This window comes from Leptonychotes weddellii, chromosome 6 (genome assembly GCF_054177405.1).
Source record: "Leptonychotes weddellii isolate Sample4059 chromosome 6, ASM5417740v2, whole genome shotgun sequence".
In the NCBI taxonomy this organism is placed as follows: domain Eukaryota; kingdom Metazoa; phylum Chordata; class Mammalia; order Carnivora; family Phocidae; genus Leptonychotes; species Leptonychotes weddellii.
Genome location: NC_138374.1, coordinates 82,893,455 through 82,909,390, shown reverse-complemented (window position 1 = coordinate 82,909,390; position 15,936 = coordinate 82,893,455). Strand labels below are relative to the sequence as shown.

Here is a 15,936-nt window from a genome sequence, read left to right as displayed (position 1 = left end):
AAGACACAGATGTAGTGAAAAGAAGGGCCATATGCACCCCAATGTTCATAGCAGCAATGTCCGCAATAGCCAAACTGTGGAAAGAGCCGAGATGCCCTTCAACAGATGAATGGATAAAGAAGATGTGGTCCATATATACAATGGAATATTACTCAGCCATCAGGAAGAATGAATACCCAACTTTTACATCAACATGGATGGGACTAGAGGAGATTATGCTAAGTGAAACAAGTCAAGCAGAGGAAGTCAATTATCCTATGGTTTCACTTATTTGTGGAACATAAGGAAGAGCATGGAGGACATTAGGAGAAGGAAGGGAAAAATGAAGGGGGGGGAGGAAATTGGAGGGAGAAATGAACCATGAGAGACTATGGACTCTGAGAAACAAACAGGGTTTTAGAGGGGAGGGGGGCAGGGGGGATTGGTTAGCCCGGTGATGGATATCAAGGAGGGCACGTACTGCATGGAGCACTGGGTGTTATACGAAAACAATGAATCATGGAACACTACATCAAAAACTAATGATGTATTGTATGGTGACTAACATAACATAATAAAATAAAATTAAAAAAGAATTACTAACCCTACTGCTTTTTGCTTGTGTAGGTGAATTGAGGCATTTCAGCAATGTATGCTCAGTGCTGTGTTCAGTTTTAATGTAAATGAAACTTTTTAGAATATCTTAAATATAAACACATCAAGAGACATTATCTTTCTTTTTTTTTCTGAACTCTTTTTACTGAGTCTGTTACCATGCTGATGGTAGATCTTGCCAAAGCTATTGGCGGATTTGAGTATAGATTTTCAGTATTTCTTAATGCCTTCTTTTGAAAAATAATTAAAGTAATTTTACAGTAATGACTAATACTTACTGATGACTACATGTTACGATGTGGCAGACAGTATATCAAGCACTTTATTTACATTCAGTTATTTTAGGTTTATAGTAGTGAAGGAAGGCGAGTGTTATGCCTGTTTTCAGATGAGTAAATTAAGGTACAGGGCAGTTAAGTAAACAAAGCAACACTACTACTGTCACAAAGCTAGAAAATGGCAAAGCTAGGACTCAAACATGGGACTGTCTGACTCCCCAGATCCATCTGCCTAGCCTTGAGTTAGACTTTCTACATAAGTTAGGAATAGCTTGTCAGTATTTAACCAAACTACCTTTGTTTGCCATGGGGTAGACGATTCTCCCCACAAGAGAGGAACATCCTCTTTATTGTTCTTGAGTTTTAGCCTTGGACTTGGATGGTAGCCTACATGATGTTTAGTGCTTTAACTACTTTATGACCCAGTGGTTGAAGAAACAAGCAGGTTATTTTTTAAAAATTACAACCATTTCCATCTTCATTTTTCATCATTTTTTAAGTGAAATTTCTCTTCATGGAGAGCTTCTCTCCAGAGTTCAAAAAATTATAATAATATTAAAATATATGCTATTTATTAGAAATTTGGGGGGCAACTGGGTGGCGCAGTCAGCTGAGCGAAACTCTTGGTTTCGACTCAGGTCATAATCTCAGGGTTGTGAGATCCAGCTCTGAGTAGGGCTCTGTGTTCTGCATGGAGTCTGCATGGGACTCACTCTGCCCCTCCCTGCCCTCAGATAAATAAATACATCTTAAAAAAAAAAAGAAAAAAGAAATTTTGGCATGTGTTCTCATTCAAATATCTCAGAGATTTTTTTAAAAGCAGAACATTTCTGAGTCATATCTTTCATGTCTACTTTCATCCCCTCACTACTACCCCTCCCCTGAATTAAGTAATCAAAGGTTTTCAGTGATCTCCAGGGATGTAAATGTAATTATATTTTTTAAATTTTGGTCAAATACCATTCAAATTCTTAAATGTTATCTGTGAAACACAAAGTGTCAATTAGACTAGCACTTCTTTCCAAAGAATGACAATATTTTATTTCATAAATCAGCAATGTATAGTGTATGTACTTTTTCCAATTTCTCTGTAGGAAATTAGTGCTGCCGTTCTTCACAATTCTCTAAGGCAACTTTGAATGCACTAAGATCTTGATTTGTCCTTACTAGAAAATCAAGTCCAAGCTTGTTATACCATATTTTCCAGATCCTTATTTGACTCTCTAGCTTGACATTTTGATATCTGTTGTTTTGTGCCTCAATCTCTAGTAATTCTGAATTGCATGAGTCCCCTGTAGGCACCAGACTTTTTCACACATCTGTGACTTTCCCCATAATGTTTTCTTCTTGGCATGCTCTTCTCATCTAGCTTGCTCTTTCTCATCCAAGATATAACACCAATGTCAACACTTCCCCAGAAAACCTTCCTTGAATCTCTTGTTCTCAGTGCCCCTCCTTTGTTTTCCCATAGCTCCCCATGCACACCTCTGGCCTAGCACTTACCTTATTAAATTGAAATTATCTGCTTAGGGGTTTGTCTTGAGGATGAGATTGGTCTTGTTCATTTTTATCCCCCAAGCTCTTAGCACAGTGCCTGAACATAGGAGCTAACATACACAAATGTTTGCATTAAACTGAACTTCCAGAAGAATATGGAATAGGCCCTCAGAATACTACTTGGGATGAATGAGCAGTTTAGTTCATTCTAGCATGATGTGGCACTGCAGTGTAGTTCTGTGTTTGGGACATGTCCTCTCCTGTGAGTACTACCATATCCTTTGGCCCTTAGCAAGAGTTCAGTAATTATTTGTTGAATTAAATTAATATTTCAGTCCTTGTACACACAAATTACCCAGATCTTTGGGCTGCATATTTCACTGAATGTTGAGAGGGTATCAGAGGTGCAAACACAATGGGTATACACCAGATGTGGTCTATAGGCATGTTTTGTTTGTTTGATGAACAATAAACCAGTATTTAACAGTGTTTCAGATGAAAAGCCAGATATCTGGCTTATCTTTTAAAAAAATCAGAAGATTTTTTTTTGTAATATGAGTTTGCATTCACACATGGCAGCAATTGCCTGGAACTGAGTAATGGCTGCAACTTTCAGACCGTTTGTCATGGTCCCTACCACTCCTTTGTGAGTCCCTGACGTGCAGGCTATATGTCAGTTCTGTTTATCTCCATGCACTGTTTTTCTTGTTTTGTTTTGTTTTTTTTTTTTTTTGCTTAGAAATTTTATTGGTCCTGGGGAAAGGAAGGAAGGCAGCCCCCGCTTCCCACGGGGGGACCATGCACTGTTTTTCTTATTGAAGATAAATATTTTTCTGGAAAGACAGGAGAGCATAGTGGTTTGGGGCATGGCCTGGGGAACTAGATTGCCAGGGTTCAGATCCTAGCTCTGCTGCTTATTAGCTACTTCCTACCTCTGTGACTCTTACAAGTTACTCAGTGTGACTCAGTTTCCTCTTCTTTTTTTAAGATTTATTTATTTATTTTAGAGAGAGAGAGACTGAGCAAACACGGTGTGGGGGGGCAGAGGGAGAGGGAGAGAGAATCTCAAACAGACTCCCCGCTGAATGCAGAGCCCAGGGGCTTGATCTCGTGACCCTGAGATCATAACCTGAATCAAAAGCAAGAGTCAGACACTTAACTGACTGAGCCACCCAGGCACCCCAATTTCCTCTTCTATGAAATGGAGATAACAATGAAACTTATCTCATAGGGTTGTTATAGTGATTAAATGAGTTAATATATGTGAAGCACATAAACAGTGTCTGGCACATAGTAAATACCATCTGTATTAACATTATTATTAGTCATGCCTTTATGAAAGGTAGAAAATGAAACCAAGAGAGGGCTGTGTGTTTTAAGAATATATGTCTCCAGAGAAGTAAGAGAGAAGTTCATTTGTTGAAACACTGGCAGCCAGCCCTCTTTGCTCATTTACATTATTACCTGTGCCTGTAGGAATCTGACTTTGTAACACTTGTGGAATATGACCCTAATAGCATGAAAGTGTAAAATCATTCTTCATGTGTAGTTTAGAAGCATCTGCTCTCGTCTTCCTTTCATCACAGATGAGAATCAGTGTTCCATTTTTAAAGCATGTATGTTGATTTAAAGTTAGATGCCAGTTATAATTACTCGTACATTTTATTTTAGGGAAACCTGCAGAATTCTTGGATTACAACAGGTGAAGACTCTGGGGTGGATGAAGCTGCCAAGTGGCGATTCTCCCAGGACAATGCAGATACTGTCAAAGGTCCATCGGCTGGTGAGGCTGAGAAATGGAAGCTAGAACTGGTGAGAATTTGGCTGCTTTTCTCTTATGCATCTACTTTTTTTTGTACTTTTTCTATTGTGGTAGATATACGTACCATTAAATTTAGTGTTTTTGCCATTTTAAAATTTACATTTAACCATCGTTAAGTGTACAACTCATTTGCATTAAATACAATCACAGTGCACAACACTATCCATTTCCAGAATTTTTATCATCCCAAACAACAGCTCCATAGCCATAAAATAATAATTTCCATTCCCCTCTCTCCCAACCCCTGACAACCTCTTCTACTTTCCGTCTCTATAAATTTGCCTAGTCTAGGTACCTGACACACATGGAAACAAACAATATTTATCCTTTTGTGTCTGGCATGTTTCATCTAGCATAATGTTTTCAAGGTACATCTGTGGTGTAGTACATATCAAAATATCATGCCTTTTTAAGGGTGAGTAATATTCCATTTACATATATATGACAGTCTGTTTATCCATTCATTTGCTCATGAACTTTTAGTTTGTTACCACCCTTTGGCTCTTGTGAATAAAGCTACCATGAACATCAATGCACAAGTATCTGTTTTCATCCCTACTTTCACTTCCCTTGGGCATATAACCAGAAAGGGAATGGTTGGATCATATGGTAATTCATTCTTTTCTTTTTCTGCTCCTCAGACTCAGTTATTTTAACTATCCTATCTTCAAGCTTGCTGATCCTTTGTTCTGCTGCTCACATCTGCTCTTCTATGCCTTTAGGAATTTTTCATTTCAGTTGTTGTACTTTTCAGCTCTAGATTTGTGTTTAGTTCCTTTTATAATTTATTTTCTTTATTTAAGTTTTTATTTTAATCCCAGTTAACATAGAGTTATATTAGTTTCATGTGTACAGTTATTTTCCTTATTTCTTTTAGTTCTTTGGCCATGTTTTCTCTTAGCTCTTTGAGCATATTTAAGACCATTGTTTTAAACTGTTTGTCTAGTAGGCCTGGTGTCTATAGATTTTTTAAAAAGATTTTTACTTATTTATTTGACAGAGAGACAGCGAGAGAGGGAACACAAACAGGGGGAGTGGGAGAGGGAGAAGCAGGCTTCCCACTAAGCAGGGAGCCCAACATGGGGCTCGATCCCAGGACCCTGGGACCATGACCTGAGCTGAAGGCAGACGCTTAACAATTGAGCCACCCAGGCGCCCCATGTGTCTATAGATTTTTTAAGGGTGGTTTCTGTATTTATTCTGTACCTCTAAGTGGGCCATATTTTTCTGGTTCTTTGTAGGTTTTGTGATTTTTTTTTTTTTTTTTTGGTTGAAAAGTAGACATTGAAATGAACTATTATACTGTGGTAACTCTGGAAATCCAATAGCCCAGTTCCCCATGGGTTTTTTCTCTTTTATTGTTGAAGGCTATATTGTCCTTTCGTTTTGAGACTTTTCCAAATTATTTTTGTAGATTATTCCTTATTGTGTGTGATTACTGAAGTCTCTGTTTCATTAGCTCATGTTCAGCTAATTTTGACAGAATTTCCTTGAATGCCAGGAGCTAAAATAAGTAAACAAACAACCACCAAAAAAACACCTGCACAAAAAACCAAAAAAGAATACCCACGTCTGCCAGTCTTTGCTGATTGGCTCTGTGCTGGGGCATTCCTTCACCCTGTAGCTGGGCTTGCTCTGAGCCTAGAGATCAGCTTAAGGTCCTCTCAGGACTGAGTATGTGTCTTCCCTGAGCATGCTTGTGGCTTTCTGAATTCCCTTATATACACAGCTGGTCTTGAATGTCCTCACTTCCTAGAGTTGAAAATCAATTTATTTTCCGCTCAAATGATACTTTCCAATCTTTTGATCTCTGTAACAGGCCTTTCTTCTTCCTCTAGTCTGAAGTTTTCTTTGCAATAAATTTGACATGGCAGAATTGATCAACATTGATGGAAATGTAAAAATGACACTGTAGATGGAGCTTGCCATGGGAAAATAGGATGCATTATAATTCAGTCTCATTATCATCTCTAGGTGTTATAGTTTTTTTCTGTTTTCTGTCAGTCTTTCAAGTATTACTGCAGACACACAGACCACTCACTCCTTAGTTACTTCATAAACTTATCACCCACCTCCGTTTCTTTTTGCATTCCTAGCTGTGGTTTATGCAGACCTCCCGACCTAAAATATTTCCTTATCTTCTACCTACCAAAATGTTTCCAGCCTGCAAGGCTTCATTCAGACGCCCCCTCCCATTCCACCTTCCCGGATTACATGTTTCCACTTCTCCTTTACCCACATTAGAATTAATTTCTCTCTTGTGTCTCCTCTCAGTGTTGTGTTTATAACTGTTAGAGATTCATTTGTATCCAGTTTGTGTCAAAGGTCAGTCCCTGCATCTGTGTGCCCTGTGTCCCAAATCTTTCTTTGTTTCCAAGGGTTTCACTCTTGGACTTACCTCCTCTTGCTCTTATGTCTTTCCTCCCTCTTGACTGGGTTATTCTCACCAGAATATGAGCTTTACTATCTCCCATTTTTTTTTTTTTTAAGAGAGAGAAAAAGAGAGTGCTCGAGTGGGGAATGGGGAGGGGCAGAGAAAGAGGGAGAGAGAATCTTAAGCAGGCTCCATGCTGAGCATGCTGAGCATGGAGCCTAACATGGGGTTCAATCTCACAAACCTGAGATTGTGACCTATAGTTCCCATCTTAAAGCAAACAAGTACAAAATATATTCTTTTAACCATACATTCCCTTTAAACTATCACCCAACTGTATTGCTCCCCTTTATACCAAAACCTTCCCAAACAGTTGTCCACATTCACGATTGCATTTCTCACCTCCCCTTGTCTCTTATACTTAAGTTGAGCTTAGACCTTATATTGACCTAAACTTGTTCTTTTCAGGGTCATTAATGACCTCCACATATCAGTCCTCATCCTCCTGAACCTTGTGGCAGCATTCTATAATATGTTGGTTAGTTGCTCATGCTATCCTCCTTTACTTGTCTAATGACCCAATTTAACATAAATTCAGAAGAGTATGCAAAACAAAAATGTGCAGCTTAATGATTTATCTTCAAATGATTTATCTTCAAATGTGATTGTCACCTGTAAGATGTGTAGCACTGCCCTGTCCCAGAAGCCCTCTTTGTGCCCCCTCCCAATCCCTGCCTCTCATTCCCTTAGAGCTAATCACTTAACTTTCATGAAAATTGCCTAAGCAGGATCTCTAGCCACTAGTTGATACCTGCCTATTTTTTTAAACATTGTATAAATGGGGCCACACAGTATGTATTTTTTTTGTGTCTGGCTTATTTCATTCAACCTTACATTTGTTAGATTCATACACATTGTTGCATGTGGCAGAAGTTTGTTCGTTTTCACTGGTGGGTCTACTGTATAAATATACTACAATTCACTTATCTATTCTACTATTGATGGATTTTTGTATTGTTTCCTGTTTGGGGCTATTGTGAATATTGCTGCTATGGACATTCTTTAATATGTCTTTGGTGTGCATGACACACATTTATGTTGGGTGTGTACCTTGGAGTGGAATTGTTGATCTTGAGGTATGTGTATGTTCACATTGAATGGTTAAGGAGAGCATTTTGGGTGGATTTTATCAGTTTACACTCCTACAGCACCATAGGAGTGATACCATTGCTCCATATTCCTGCCAACACATTATATTGTCAGTTTTTCTGGTGGGCTTGTAGTGCTATCTCATTGTGATTTTCATTTGCATTTCTCTGATGATTCAATTGTGAGATTGAATATCTTTTCATGTATTTATCGGTGTCCTCCTTTGTGAGGTACATGTTCAAACATCATACTCATTATTTTGAGTTATTTGACATGTTTTTTTTTTTTTAATTCTTTATGTATTCTGGGTATAAACCCTTACAATATGTCTATTGTAAATATATTTTCCCATTCTGGAGCTTGCCTTATAATTGTCCTGATAGTTTTCTTTCTCTCTCTTTCTCTTCTTTCTTCATGACTAAAATTTCTTAATTTTAATGTAATCTCAGTTTTCCCCCTTTATTGTTTAGTGCTTTCTGTATCCTTTATCAAAAATGTTTCCCTGCCCCGGGTCATAAAAATATTCTCTTACATTATCTTCCAGAAACTTTATAGTCTTGCTTTTAACATTTAAATCTACAGTCTACCAGTCTTTATTTTGTATATGATGTGTTGTGTAGGGGGTCATAATTTGTTCTTTTCCTGTATGGTTATTTATCTATATCCCAGTACCATTTGTCAAAAAGACAGTCCTTTGTCTGGTATCTTTGTTATAAATCAGGTGTACATATATGTCTGGGCTCTGTGTTTTATTTCTTTGGTCTTTGTGCTACTATCATCCTCTCTTGATTGTTATAGCTCTATACCTGGTAGACTACATACCACATCTTCCAACATTGTATTTTATCTTCAAGAGTGTCTTATTTCTGGAGGCACCTGGGTGGTGCAGTTGGTTGAACATCTGACTCTTGGTTTCAGCTCAGGTTGTGATCTCAGGGTTGTGAGATTGAGCCCCATGTTGGGCTCTGCACTCAGCCTAGAGTCTGCTTGAGATTTTCTCTCGCTCTCCTTCTGCCTCTCCCACTCATGCTCGCTCTCTCTCTAAAATAAATAAATAAATCTTAAAAAAAAAAGTGTCTTATGTCTGGCCTTTTGTATTTCCAAATACGTTTTAGAATTAATTGTTGGGCACCTGGGTGGCTCAGTGGTTAAGTGACTGCCTTCAGCTCAGGTCATGATCCTGGAGTCCTGGGATTGAGTCCCACATCGGGCTCCCTGCTTGGCAGGGAGTCTGCTTCTCCCTCTGACCCTCTTCACTCTCTCTCTCTCAAATAAGTAAATAAAATCTTTTTTTTTAAAAAAAAGAATTAATTTGTCAAGTTCCAGAAAGCCATTAAGAGGCTTTGATTGAGATTGTCTTTTGATGGAGATTGATTGCTGGAAGTCACTTGGGGGAGAAGATATCGTTATTTATTTATTTTTAAAGATTTTATTTATTTATTTATTTATTTATTTATTTATTTATTTATTTATTTATCAGAGACAGAGAGAGAGAGCACGAGCAGGGGGAGTGGCAGGCAGAGGGAGAAACAGGCTCCCCGCTGAGCAAGGAGCCCGATGTGGGACTTGATCCCAGGACCCTGGGATCATGACCTGAGCCAAAGGCAGGCAGACACTTAACCGATGAGCCACCCAGGCATCCTGAAGATAGCTTTATGATATTATATCATCTAATCCTTTATGTTTTAAAGATTTTATTTGTTTATTTGAGAGAGAGAGCACAAGCAGGGGTGGGTAGGGGCATATCTCTTTCCTATGTAGATGCAATGCACTTCATTGGTCTTCTCTTTTCCACACTTCAGAGTGACTTAAGATTCAAATCTGATCAAGTTTTCAATGTCCACCCAATGCCTCTACTACATGGAGATTACATGAGTTGTCTGGGTAAAGGTCTTGTATATTTTTTCTTCTCATGGCCTATTCTCACCTGTTCACCCATCTCTATCCATTCTTCCATCTAGCATTGTATTTGTAAGTGGATACAGATCCACTCACTGGTCAAACGTGCAACATGTTTTCTCCAGCCTCTGTGCCTTTTGTTCTGTTGAAAGTTAATCCTTTAAGTATTAGCGCTTCCTCCAGGAAGCCTTCTTTATTTCTCTTAAGCTGAATTACAAGTTCCTGCCTCTCTGATTTCAGTTTACCTTCTATATACCTCCCTGGAGTGAAATATATAATTGAAATTGTCCCTGTGTTTTTCTATTCCTTCTGAGAATATAAGCTCCTGGAGGTTAAAGGCATCTTCATCTTAGATACCCAATAAATATTTGTTGAATGAAAGAATAGTGGGATGCCAGCATTGTAGCTAGTACATCCATTTGGTCTGTTATTTATTGTGATTTATAACTTTCCTTTTATCATTGATTCAGCACTCATTTATTGTATGTCAATACACAGCAATCACAGTGGGGGGTTCCAGTAAGATTTGATCCTTGCCCTCATGAACCTTATAGGTGAAAATTGGTTCTTCTCAGAGTCATACTTTTAAAAGTAAGATCTAATGTAGGCATTTTTGAACAAAATTGGCAGGGGGGCAGTAATAACCATTTTATGACTCAGTCCACAAAGAGTGGGTATACACTCAATAAAAGTACAAAATTTGGGTGAACTAGGGAAAGTGTTTCTTGAGAGGACGCATTATATTTCTTCTTGGGTAAAAGGACAAAAATTGAGTTTAATATTAATAATTAAAATTTGCTGATAAAGCACAGGGCATGGAGAAAATGTACCCTTTTTGTTTTCTCTTCTAAAGGAGAGGCTAAAACTTACTTATGAAGAAAAGGGTGAGATCCTGGAATCTCAATTGAAGTTTTTGAGGTAAAGTATCATTGTCCATTTAAAAATTATAGCAAAAGCATAATGATCTTAAAATGTATTTGAATGTTTGCTGACATGCCAATTTTACTCAACTTAAGAATTACTTGATGACATTTTATGTTCAATATAAGAAATATCCTCAGGTTATTAAAGGAGCAGGGGCATAAAATTGTGAAGTCCCATTTCAAAAAACTATGAGCTAAATTATAAATTTTATCCCTTCATTAGTTATGAAATATTCATGTTTTGTCATAGAAATTAAGAATCACTAGCTGCTCTGATAGAAATTATGCTTTTAAAATAAAATACTGAAAATAAACATTCTAGTTTTCAAATTACAAGCATTTTTTTTTCTCTATAGGTATTTTTATCTAAAATTATAACAATAATAGTTTGAGTATTTTTCTATATATGATGAATGTGAGTATACTGTCTCCCCTTCTCCATGGGGGATATGTTCCAGGACCCTCAGTGGATGCCTGAAACTGTGGATAGTATTGAACCTTATATATATTGTTTTTTCATGTACGTACATACCTATGGTAAAGTTTAATTTAGTAAGAGATTAGGCACAGTAAGAGATTAGGAGTGGTAACTAAAAATAGAATAGTTATAACAAAATACTGTAATAAGAGTTATGGGAATGTGGTCTCTCAAAATATCTTATTGTCCTGGCTGATCCTCCTGTTTGAGATGATGGGAGATCTAAAATCCCCAGGGGGTGAGATGAAGTAGGGAGGAATGATATTCACATTGTGACGTATTGTTAGGCTACCACTGACCTTCCGATGATCTGTCAGAAGGAGGATCATCTACTGCTGGACCTTGGTTGACCCTGCATAACTCAAATCATGGAAAGTGAAACTGTGGATTGGGGGGGATTTCTGTATACACAATAAGTTTTCATGTACTTTTTGACATGTTTTTTTAGAAGTCCCAATAAAATCTATATATTACAGATTAACCAATTAGTGATTTATTATATACTATGGGCAGAAAAAGATACCAGGAATTGAATTTTTTGGGGTGTTGAAGCTTATTTTAAATAATGGCAGTGAAATATTTTTCAATCAAACAAACTTTGAAATACTTTTTATAATTTTATTAAGTCTAATTTGCAATAAAATTTAGAATCTTCAGGCCACATATTGTTTGGAGACATAAGCAGAATAATAATACCCAGACCCAGAGCTCGTGGCTTTCGTGCTCATTTTTTAATACACTCTTACTCACTTTATACCTTAGCCTGATTAGTTTTAGGATTTCTGTAGAGACTTTTATTTTTTCATGAAGAAACCTAACGTTTAAAAAGTGGCCTAATTTTTGCTTTCTTGCTTTTTTTAATCTAAGTCTTTATTTTGATTTCTGTTGTGTTTTGATTCTTCAGTTTTTGTTTTTGTTTTTTAGAGAGAGAGAGCACGAGCGAGCACGAGTGGGGGAGGGGCAGAGGGAGAGAGAGGATCTTAAGTAGACTCCACGCTGAGTGTGGAGCTGGTCGTGGGGCTCAATCCCACAACCCTGGGATCATGACCTGAGCCAAAGTCAAGAGTCAATTGCTTAACTGGCTGAACCACCCAGACGCCCTGATTCTTCATTTTTTAAACTAATGGCAATGTGATTATTTTGTCTTATTCATAAGTCAAATGTGCCATCTTTAATTACATTAAAATACCACTTTGCAATGAACTAGACTTTGTTCCCTGCACCTTCTACATCTTTCTTTTCCCTTTAGTATACCTTAAGATTATTTAAAGAGGCATTTTCTTTAAGAAAGAGATAAAACCACCATTCTCAGACGCTCTGGCTTTCTGGTATCTATTTCTTTTTTATTTTTTTGCCATTTCGAGTAATCAAATCTACCTAACTGTTTGGAATTTGAAACTGACAGAAATAGTAATGGAGACCCTTTGATTTTGGAATGTGCTTCCAAAGTTCTTTTTACGAAGCCTTTGAAAGTCAGACTTTTTCTATATGATATTTAAAAAGAAAACTTATTACATTGGAGATATTATCTCAGGCATAGGGCAAAAACAGCTCCTTTTTTTTTTTTTTTCACTTCAGACTATCATTAGCTTAGCTTTTTTAACCCTTAGATTGCCTGCAGATCTTTCTCACCTCCTCAAGGCTGCCTGAAAGCCCCCACATCCCAGAGTGGAGGTAGTGTGTGATAGCCAGGCATCTTATTATTGACCTCTCTTCTGTGATAGCAAGTTAGGATAGCTGTAGCTCTCTGAGTATAATAGAAATTGACAGCAGAGTTGACTGAGCTGGAGATAAAGTGCCTGCTTTCAGTAGTCCAGGTATTTAAGGACTATTTTCTCTTTTGAAAGCTAGGAAGTTTTTATATATATATATAATATACAGTAGGAAAGGAAGTGTGCAAGGAAGCTCAGTTGTCCCAGTTGGCTTTACCAAAGCTTTACTGGGAAGGGGTGGGGGCGAGAATACAACCCATACACTGGTCATTTTATCCTTAAAAAGTCAGCATGGAGAACCTCATCCAGGGACTATCTCATATAGTAAAACAAACAAAGTAAATACACACACATACACACACACACACACTTCCTCAGCCCTTTCTTTTAGCAGACTGCGTATTTCCCGCTAATAGCTGCTGCTTATGAATCTTTATGAATGGTAAATTCTATATAACTTCTTTCTAAAAGAAGAGAGTAGCCCACTTTCTTTTGAAATAGCTCTTTATAGAACTTTGTGATTCAATGATTTTTTAGTTTTTTTCTTCCTAAAGAAGAATGGGCAACAATAAATGACTCACAGATGAAATCCATGAGCTTCTAAGGTACTCTACACATTTTAAGGGTTAACACTTGGAATAGGGTATTTCCTTCAATTCAAGGATGTTGTGTTACGTTGCCTCGCCTTTTTATTAGGAGAAATGACTTAGGATTTGTATTTGGAGTTTTATTTTTGATCGGTGGACGATATAACATAATGGAGATGGATCCTTTGAAAAGAGAGCTGGTATCAAGAGGCAGACTAATCTGTGTTAAAATCTTACAAGAACTTGGGCTAATTATTTAATATATTCAAGTCTCATTTTACTCAAAGTGTCAATTAGGGTAATCACACTTACGTTTCAGGGCTGTGGGAAGAATTAATCAGGTATTGTATACAGAGCACCTCATAAGTTAAGCACTCGTAAGTAGTAGTAGCAGTTATCTGTGGGATGATACAGGTGACGTAGTGTACATGGTCATTCGCTAGAACTTTCTTTCCCTTCTTTTCAGGAAAGACCTAGCTGAATATCAGAAAAATTGTGAAGATCTTAAGGAGCGACTGAAGCATAAAGAGTCTCTTCTCGCTGCTAATATGTCTAACTGTGTTGGTGGCCTTTGTTTGAAATGTGCTCAGCACGAAGCTGTTCTCTCCCAAACCCATAATAATGTTCACATGCAGACCATTGAAAGACTGACTAAGTAAGTACCTTCTCCACACGGAGGCTCCATAACATGGAAAACTGTGTCTTTAAAGGAGCATTGTGTTCTTTCATCCCCGTGCTGTCTCATGTGGGATTGATGCTGAGCTTCAAATAAAATGGATTTTATTTTATCTCACCGGAGCTTTCTTGAAGATGGAACAGGTGGGTTCTGCCAGCTGTGTGTGACCAGGTCACTGGGACAGGTAATTTTACTTCTCTCGGCCTCAGTCTCATCTTGAAGGAGAGAATCGAAGTAGATAATCATTACAATTCTGTTCATGTCTACGAGTCTATAATTGCAAATCCGGCACTATTTGTAACAAAAATGAGTTTGAGAGGAATTCTCTTTTTAAATATTTTTTATTTATTTATTTGAGAGAGAGGACAAGGAGCATGAGTTGGGGGGTGTTGGGAGGAGCGGCAGAGGCAGAGGGAGAAGCAGGCCTCCCGCTGAGCAAGGAGCCCGATGTGGGGCTCGATCCCAGGACCCCAAAATCATGGCCTGAGCCGAAGGCAGACGCTTAACCAATTGAACCACCCAGGCGTCCCTGAGAGGAATTCTCTTGATTTTGCCAAGTCTTGGATTTCCAAGCTGAAGTTTAGGTAGAGTGAATTTTTAATCACATCTTCATCACGTGCCTGCTGTGAGGAATATTGGGAGTGCATCAGAAGAACGACCCTTAGATCCACTATCAATTTTTGAAGATGGACTAAGGACAATTTCCAAATGAGCTTTCATGCAGTCGAAGTTTTCATCTAGGCTGAAATACTACAGTTCTCTATATACATCCTTTTTGTCCTGTCTTCACTGTTCCAGGGAAGCCTTTTCCTGTGAAAAGGTTATCCTGTGGGATTTGAGAATTGTTATTTAATACACCATCCAATGGTGATTTATAGTGTGTGTTCTTCTGTGCCCCCTACTCTTCTGTATGCTGAAGATCACCCCTCTCTGTTTGGACTTATTTAAATAGCCCAGACATCACCGCCTCCAAGAAGTATTCTCTCGCCAACCTCACCCCATCTTGCCCTCAACCGACTTAGGCGCCTTTCTTCTATGATTTTAGAGTAGACTGTGTATACTTGGAGGTGATACCTGTGATGTGTTTATTTCTGTGTCCCTGGCTTCCGGCACAGGACCTGGCCTGCGGTAGACACTCTGAAGGTTTGCTGTTCATAGGACAAGGCATTTTGGCAGTCAGAGTTCCTCCAGTTGGAACTGGTGTAGAGAATGGAAAGATTTAGTCCTTAAAGTCAGACTAATTTTACCCCAGTGTTTTGACCTTTGCACAAATTACTTTACCTCTCTGAATCTGGACTTTTCTTGTTTGAGGGAATAATACCTACATGTTGGGATTTTACTGGAGCACTTAGCCTTGTGGCTAGAGCACAAACTGCCTCGACTCATATTCTGGCTCTCCTAGTAACTGCCCATGTAACCTCGCAAAAGTTACTTAACCTCTCATGCCTCAATTTCCCCATTTTTAAAACGGAGATAAAAGTACCTTAATAGCGTTATTTTGAAGGTTCTTTGAAAGAATACCTATATGGTGCTTAAAACAGTTCCTGCCAAATAATAAATGCTCTATAAATATTAAAACTCCTCTGTACCTCTCCTACTCCAAAAGCAATCAAAATGTCTGGTAGCCATGGTTTCCATACATAACTAACCTATTGGTTGTTATATAGAAACTGAATTTCTCCAGTATGGACTGACTGGTAGTTTTTATGATCTGAGCTGATGGTCCTGCTTTTTGTTAAATACTATATTAATTAAATATATTATTAAATTATTCTTATATATTTCACATAGCTATAAAGTTTATTAAATATATATTAAATATATTTCCAGATCCAACTACCATGTGGCAAACATTTATCATATACCAAGAACTCTGCCAGGCAGTTTAAAAACATAATCTTTTTTTTTTTTTTTTGTATTTTATTTTATTTTTTTTTATTCTTATGT

The 15,936-nt window shown here is 37.8% G+C and overlaps 1 protein-coding gene across 1 annotated transcript in view; it reads left to right on the top strand.

Moving 5' to 3' along the window:
- Positions 1–15,936, top strand: part of SDCCAG8 (SHH signaling and ciliogenesis regulator SDCCAG8) — a 217,892-nt gene that overhangs the window by 20,298 nt on the left and 181,658 nt on the right. The window contains exons 5-7 of the mRNA XM_081823178.1: positions 4,041–4,181; positions 10,467–10,531; positions 13,780–13,968. Of these exons, the coding sequence (XP_081679304.1) occupies positions 4,041–4,181; positions 10,467–10,531; positions 13,780–13,968 (395 nt within the window). The remainder of the gene's footprint in view (positions 1–4,040; positions 4,182–10,466; positions 10,532–13,779; positions 13,969–15,936) is intronic.